Below are 8,032 nucleotides of genomic sequence, written 5' to 3' on the forward strand. Positions count from 1 at the left end.
GGGTTGAGAGTATAAAGTTATGCAGTCTTTGACTCTTCCCACAATTTTAAAGTTTTGATGCGTGGTAAATACCTTTGACATGATGCCAGAGTTACACATTTTTCGGCTCACGAGAAGACGCTCAACTTGTAGGCGCGTGTTAGATAATAAAATTTTAAAAAGTCATTCTTCACCTCAAGTTTTGTGTTTATGGTTAAATTTGTCATTAATTATGTATGTACATGATAGAGAACTTTGCACACTTGATTTTTTTTTTGAAGTAACGTCAAAGAGCAATTGTTAAAGTTAGTAAGACAATATTCCAACAAGTCCACGTTACACGAAGAGGAGACAAAAAAAATTTCACCCTTTTCTCCTCTGTTGCACTACACAAACAAACAAGGAAACAATGCCGACCAAAACTCCTCAACCCTTGCACATACAACTTGGAGATCTCGGCTGCCTATAAATACTTCTACCTCTTCGTCGTGGGCGAACTCTTTGACCCTCTTCGATCATTTTCTTTACTCTCTCGGAAAAATCTCCCCACGCTATTGTCCTATTCTCCGACAAAATCTTTGCGTAACGCTTTTTGTTGGGTCTCAGTGTTGGAGCTCGTCCTCTCCCGTGGTAGGTTCGGAATCCAGTTACCAGCGACGAAAGTTGACTTCCAGAGTCAGTCATGGCAAAGACATCAGCAGTTGCACAAGCAACGAAGTCTAATGCTGCCAACTGAAATAAAGAAAAGAAGTTGCTGTACACTTAAGAATAAGCTTATAATAGAGAAAGAAATGAGCATTGTCGAGTGCGTTATTGGTAGACGAAGAGATTAAATGCGTGAACTTCTGATAGGTTGTCGTCGTGTGCCTGTATGTGTTTCATGGCATTAAATGTGCATCACAAAGATATCAATTCATGAATTATAGGATTTTGTGATTTGTGCACTAATCCAAGGGTTAATAAGTCTTCGGTGCGGTATCAATGTCATGGACAAGGTCCACTGGATAGTTTCAACTTGAACTAAGTGTTTATCTAGTTGAACAAGTATGAAATCGGATTATATGCACATGCACCTCCCGTATGTATCTGTAGATATTAATCATTGTTGTTCTATTTCATTAAGGGTTAATTACTGATGAGTGCATGACTCTTTTACCCTCAGTATAATAGATAACTGTTTTTTTGAAAACCCCCTGTAGTTTTATTGTTGTAGATAAACCACCTGAGTGTAATTTTCACTCTTTTACCCTCAGGAAAATGGGAGATGCTTTTTTGACAGATGACCTCTGAAGGGTAAAAGAGTCGAAAAATCACCCAAGGTCTCTGTCCACAGTTGGGCGATAGACGGCGTGAATCCGCAACAATAGAACAACAGGGGATCTATCCTCAATTGGGACATGGGCCCTATCCGCAATTAACGCTTTCAAATTTCAATAAAATTGCTAGTTTAAATATTCTGCCTAACAAATACAACGAAACCTTTTGCCTGAAGCTTTGATAGTTGAAGATTCAATTTCAAGGGCCTAACCATATAGTCTCTACTTCCATTCTTATTATGCAATTTGATCTCTTATTGATGGTTGAAGTAGGACTCACCTGAGACGAAAAATTCTTGAAGGGAGCAAGTTCACTCGGTGTAAGAAGATCTTCTTTTGTAACCAAATTAGGATACAGTCTAGTGAACGGAAGCAGTCTAGACTGACCCCCATAAATATGTGATCCAGCAAGATACATATAGGTTTCACGTTTAAAACCGAGAGCTGCAAGCATGAGTCCTGCTTCTTCAGGAGTCAACGGGCATCTACCTAAGCTCCTCAGATCGGCTGGAGAAAAGGATCTATCTCCAGAGATAACATACTCATCACAAAACAATAAAGGAATTCATGTAAATTTTACGAAACCCTTTTAAGTTTGGCTAATTTGAGATAACCACCCTAAACTTTGAAAATGTCACTTAACCCGCCTTAAATTCGGACTGATTCAGAAACCCCCAAAAGTTTCAATTTTTTTCCAACTAATCCACTAAATTAGATGAATTGGTAAGACAAAAATACCCTTTTCTCAAATTAACACCGTAATTACTAAATTAAATTAATTAATTATGAAAGGGCAGTTGGACAGCGGTTATCGCAAAATTTGACCATCGTGAAAATTTTCTTTAAAATTACTAAAATGACAAGAAAGGCTTTTTTCCATCAAGGGCATGTTGGTTATTGGACGCGTGTGATTTTCAAGTGCACATTCAGAACTAATGGTGTGAGTTGGGGGGCAATCCAACAGAACCTAAGGAATGAGATTTCCAAAGTAGGGGGTCATCTCAAAAGCTGCCAAACTTAAGGGGTTTTGTAAATTTTTCCAAAGGAATTTACTCCATTAAAACATAGTATGCAATTATTTCAGACTTAAACTCACGTATTTTTGGCCATTTTCTTGACGAGCAAAGGAAAGTGAATCTCCCTATAAGCTTCCAATTCCCTCCTTTCTTTCTCTCCACCGCCAAAATCACATACAGAGTAAGCCACCATATCCATTTCGAATCTCATGTGCAAGGCAAGATACTTTGATGGCTGGGTGGTAATGTTGTGTTCAATCAAGGGAGGATTGGGTATATATTTTCCAAGTAATTGTTTGTCCAAGTGAGTCAACCTTGAGTCATATTTGCGGATCCTTCTGACCAATAGGGAACCGGTTTCTTGAAGTTTTGGAACAAACTTTAATGCATGGAAATTGCATTTGCATCTTAACCTCTACAAGAAAATTCAAAGGCATGTGAATTAGCAAAACAGGAAGGTAGAAATTTTGAATAAATGAAATCTAGCTGGATTCATGTAAGAACTGGAACCGTGGCTATAACTATGCCATGTGCATTGACATATTTGACATAGGAATACGCACGACATTTCAATAGATCATAAATTATAAACATGAAAGGTACTCCTTTCGTCATAGCTCATTTGAAAGCAAAATTTACCTGGGTAGAAATCTACCTGCAAATTCTTCGGCATTGGATCAAATGCAACACGATTTCCAAATCCAAGGAAATGAACAACACCATTCTTTAATAGAAGAGGACGTATAACATTGAGAAAATGTATGGGTTTAGATTCTTTCCTGATGTCCATATCAGTTATCTGAAATTTGAATTAGGAAATGATTAGAATCACGTTAGATATAAGGTCTTCACAAGTTTTTGGTACCACGCAAAAGCTTTAGCAAGTAAGGAACGTAACAGACTTGGCTACCAATTGCTTCAATGTCCAGTGTTTGAAGATGAGGTGGCAGCCCTTTCACAATCTTCACATCATCTTTCAAAAAGTTTATGAAATAATCTTCTTGATATATATCACCGAACTGGCTGCAATGATAATATATGGTGAGTGTTCAAATTGTTTAGATAGAACAAGGTAAAAAAGTCTTGAAACAGAAACCAATAATGTGCATGATTATTATTATTATTATAGCAAAGCATAGGACATCAAGGCAATGAATGCAGTTTCAAAACACGCTATATCTTATGGTCACCATGCCCATAAATTGTTCATGTATTGTGACACCGCATCCATGGCAACAATGCCTTCTTTTGATCATGATGATACTCACTCAAATTTAAGGAAACTAGCATACAACAATTACACAGAAAAAAGATAAAATAATTATCTCGTTTAAACCTCTTAAATCGCTAGGGTAGCCCAGTGCACGAGGCTCCCACCATTGTGGGCTCTAGGGAGTGTCAGATATATGCATCCTTACCCCCGCATGCAAAGAGGTTGTTTCCAGAATTTGAACCCATGACCTCCAGGCCACAAGACAACAACCTCACCGTTGCGCCAAGGCTCACCCTCAAACCTCTTAAATAGCCAATATTCCTAATCAGTAGCACATCAACTATGACACTATAGTTTCAATTCATGCCAATTACTCTCTGAGACAGGCTAGAATAATGTACTTTCAGGAATAGCACATGAACTGCAATGGTGTTACTATGGTATTTACACTGAAGATAAAGATCACATCATGTAGAGAGATTGCCTGTTCAATTTAATAATAAATAACTTTTTTAACTTACCTAGAATCCCTCCAAACGCTGCTGTAAAGAAATTTTGGAAGGACCAAAGTGGCATTGAGTAAAGCAGCAACAGCAACAGCATTGCACACCTGGAGAAGTTAATAATGTCAAATAAGTAGAAAGCAAATAGCAAGTAGAAAACAAGACTGTTAATATGAAAATTATATTCTTGATTTGCCTTCAGATTGACCTAGAAAAGGGACTCTTGTTTAAGCTTTGTCTAAGGATTAATCAAACACTAAGAAATCCTTGCTCTCACAAGTCACAACTATATTTTCTGTACATTTCTCGCCAGCTCTTGCTTATTCTATTAGGTCTTCTGTTTACCTAGAACATTCAACATTTACTTATTCAGCAGAAAATTTGAAAAGAAAATAGGAACAAACATTTTATACATTAAGCCTCGATGAAAATGTATGTTGACACTTGACACCATCTCATCAATTTCTCTTCCACCCTATGCATGGTGTTAGAACCTAAAATAATAAACCTCAACCCTCACCACAACTTTGGAGTTTTGATGTACTGATAGGTGTTGAGTTCGTGATGACTCAAATCAGTTAAGAAGCAGGATTGGGTTTGGACTCTAATTAGGATTAGTTATACTATCCTAATTAGGATTGGGATGAAAGAATTAATTGAATTAGGAAATCCAATTAGGATTCAAGTTAGAGTTCTAATAGGATTGAGCAAAATCAATCTCTATATATATTGTATCAATCCATGAGTTTAAAACAACAAGAAAAAAAAGAGATCTATATTCCACCATTGTTAGGGGTGTAGTTTCAACCTCTTGTAATCTCTTCTCAAAAGAAATAATATCTTCCCTCTTCTCCCAGTGAACGTACACGGATCATCTTGATCGTGTGGAACCACGTTAAATCTTGTTGTTTACTGTTTGTCTTGATTGCTTGGTAGATTTGGGGTTTCTTAATTGTTTAGGTTTCGTTTGGTAACCGCTGCGTTTGTGGCGTTTTCGTTTTGTTAAAAAAAAACACACAACGTGTTTGGGAACTGCTCCGTTTTTCAGCCCAAAACTACAACAAACCCAAACTTTCAACGGGTTTCTGAAATCAACAAATAGGTATTTAAAGGATGTTGTTTTCATTTCCCCCAAAATATCGACCCAAGTTCTCAAATCTGAGAGTCGCCATCGCTCGCCCAAATTGCCGTCAACGTTGTCGTGGCTGTGACCGTCGCCGTCGCCTATCGTCGTGGTCGTCGCTGTCGCCTCCAGATCCCCAAGCGCAGTCGCCGTCGCCCAGATCTCCCAGTCCCCGTCGCCGTCGCCGTCGCCGTCGTTGCCTTGCTTTAGATCCCCAAGATCCCAAGACCAGAGCACATTCCGTCGTCCCCAATCCCCGTCGCAGTCCCCCAGATCCCCAAGCTTCAGATCTGAACCCTTTGGTCGTCATCGTCGCTTTCAGATCCCGTCGCCGTCTCCTGTAGATCTCGTCGCCTCCGTTCTCAACGCACTGTAACCATTATTAACTCTTGATCTGATTAATTTTTTTTTGAATATATGAATTGTTTTGATAATTGATTCACTCCTCCCCCCTTGATTAACTCCCACAAACCCCCTTCCAATTTCTGATAATTGATTCACTCCTATCCCCTTGATTAACGCACTGTAACCATTAAATTTTTTTTGCTTAGTTCAGTTCATGGAAAAAAAATCCAATTCATTGAAAAAAAATCAAGAGATAATTGTTGTTTGGTTCTGTTGTACATATTTAGTTCAGTTCATAAAAAAAATCCAGTTCATGAAAAAAATCCAGTTCGTGATGTACATTTTTGCTTGGTTCTGTTGTCAATTACAAGACCTTATAAATTTGCTAATAAGAATATAAGTCCAAATTGTAATTATTGTTCTTGAAAAAATAATGTATAAAATAATTGTTGTTCTTGTAATTGTAATTGTTGTTCCTGCATTATTTTCTTATTATTGTGTAGAATATTTTTTGAGTAGGATGAGTTACATTAAATTCTCTCTACAAGAATTTTTTGAGAACTTTTTGGGTTGATGATGTATTAATTATGATATCGGTGTTGATAAGCATTACAACTAGTGTTTCAAAATCACAACGGTGTTTTCAAAACACTTTGGGAGGAAAAACAAAATATCAATGTGTTTTTCTAGAAAAACACAACAAAAACACCTTGGTAGCCAAATAAACCCTTAAGTTTTATCTTCCACGACTTACATACTCCAACAATTGGGACTTAAGATGGTATTAGAGCAACCAGGTTCAAATCCGACCAATTACGAACTTAAATTAGATTTTCTAAAATTTGACACTGCTCTGTGGATCCAAGTTTTGGCTGATAAAAAGGGTGGCCATGTTAGAATATAAAAATATAACCCTAATCCTCACCACAAATTCGGAGTTTTGGTGCAGTGGCAGGGACTTTAAGACACAGTAAAACTTTATGCTCAATCAAATAAGTAGCATGCATGCCGAGAAATTCAAGACAAGTGTCTGAAACATACTAAAGTAATCAATGAGTTAAGATCCTCACAGCTACTCGTTGTTGATTCAGTCCACCATTTGCACTCACTAATATGAAGCCAATCCTCTTCATGTTATCTCCTGTGGCAACAAAAATATTGCATATTGATTATAACAAAAAAACGTTTTATAAGGACCTGATAACAACAAAAGCTGATGCTCTATGTTATGCTGTTGTTTTCTGTTGCATATTTCTCAGTTACATTCACTACCTATAGTTAACTTATCTTGGGTCTTCAACAGAAGTGATGAATAATTCACTTAACCATCTATCTATAGATAACTGAGGTACGTTTCATATGTTTCAATGCTAAAAAACAGAAAGGGTTTCCTTTTTAAATACAAGAAAATATTACCTTGTTGAAGCTGATTATTTTTGTCAGCACAAGGTTTCCAAGCAGACGCTTGTCTATATGGCTCCTTCCAGAGTGAAAATTGATTATGCTGGAGCTCATTCTAGTCCATATACAATCACAATAGAAATTATTCCAAACTCTCAGAGGCAATCATAAGTTAATAACTAACAAATGCATGCAATAATTCTTACTGCAATAATGACAGTACCTTTGCAACTGCAATGCAAGCCAAAGCCATAAGTCGTCTGTACATTATCCTGGGGACCCTTTCCTTGATGTATATGCTTTCTCCATCCTTTTAATAGACACAAAGAATAGAATGTCATTAGTACTGCCTATAGCTCATATTATTTATTCTTCTTAACCATCATCACCAAAAAAATGCATATAATCATCATCAAGTAAGAAAAAACATCTCTTTCTTCTTGCATATAGGCTGGAACATGGATTTGAAGCTAGGACTTCTCATAATCCATCTCAGACCTTTTAGCACCTAATAGGCCTCGCGGAATAATAGACTGCAAACTTAATGAACATAAAATACTTCTATTCATAGAGAAAAAGAACCATAACCCAATGTTGAAAGATACAATGTTACTTGGAGCAGCGGCTAGAACTTAAGCTGCTAGCCTGACCTCAGGCATGAATCCTTTGTCATGGTAAGTAAGAAGACACATATCACAGGCTCCATACGTAACGAGTTACAATAAACCTGAAAGATCAATCTTTTGATACCCTTTGGCTTCTTCCAAGCTAATGATGTTCTGGATTGATATAGTCCAAGGTCAATATCAAAATTTACTTTCCCACAAAAATGCTGGTTCTTGAGTGTAAAATGTTTCGCTTCTTTATTCTGACAATTCTAAGTAAGGTTTGTGAATTCCTATACTATTAAGCAGCATGTCCATTCCAGTACAAGAATCTTTCCTTATCCTGGTCAACTTTGGTTTTAAAGGTTATATTTTAACAATATCCTCCGCTGCAATTCCATAAGCTCATGTAAAATGTATGATCATACATTAAACTCTTTGAAAATTTTAATTAATGGAAAGATGGTGAGGAACCTAAGGTATGACATGATACACATAAGCTTTAATTCATGTGATGTAAGATGTAAATAA

At 36.9% G+C, this 8,032-nt stretch overlaps 1 protein-coding gene across 2 annotated transcripts in view; it reads right to left on the minus strand.

Moving 5' to 3' along the window:
* LOC109823914 (uncharacterized protein At1g04910) overlaps positions 230–8,032 on the minus strand; it is an 8,528-nt gene continuing 725 nt past the window's right edge. For both annotated transcript variants that reach the window (XM_020390376.1, XM_020390368.1), the window contains exons 2-10: positions 7,120–7,206; positions 6,912–7,011; positions 6,566–6,636; positions 4,046–4,134; positions 3,214–3,334; positions 2,967–3,110; positions 2,392–2,726; positions 1,576–1,816; positions 230–711 (exon numbers count right to left, since the gene is read on the minus strand). In XM_020390376.1, coding sequence (XP_020245965.1) covers positions 406–711; positions 1,576–1,816; positions 2,392–2,726; positions 2,967–3,110; positions 3,214–3,334; positions 4,046–4,134; positions 6,566–6,636; positions 6,912–7,011; positions 7,120–7,164 — 1,452 coding nt within the window. In that variant the 5' untranslated portion in view covers positions 7,165–7,206 and the 3' untranslated portion in view covers positions 230–405. The remainder of the gene's footprint in view (positions 712–1,575; positions 1,817–2,391; positions 2,727–2,966; positions 3,111–3,213; positions 3,335–4,045; positions 4,135–6,565; positions 6,637–6,911; positions 7,012–7,119; positions 7,207–8,032) is intronic.

The sequence above is a fragment of the Asparagus officinalis genome, chromosome 1 (assembly GCF_001876935.1).
Source record: "Asparagus officinalis chromosome 1, Aspof.V1, whole genome shotgun sequence".
Classification (NCBI taxonomy): Eukaryota; Viridiplantae; Streptophyta; class Magnoliopsida; order Asparagales; family Asparagaceae; genus Asparagus; species Asparagus officinalis.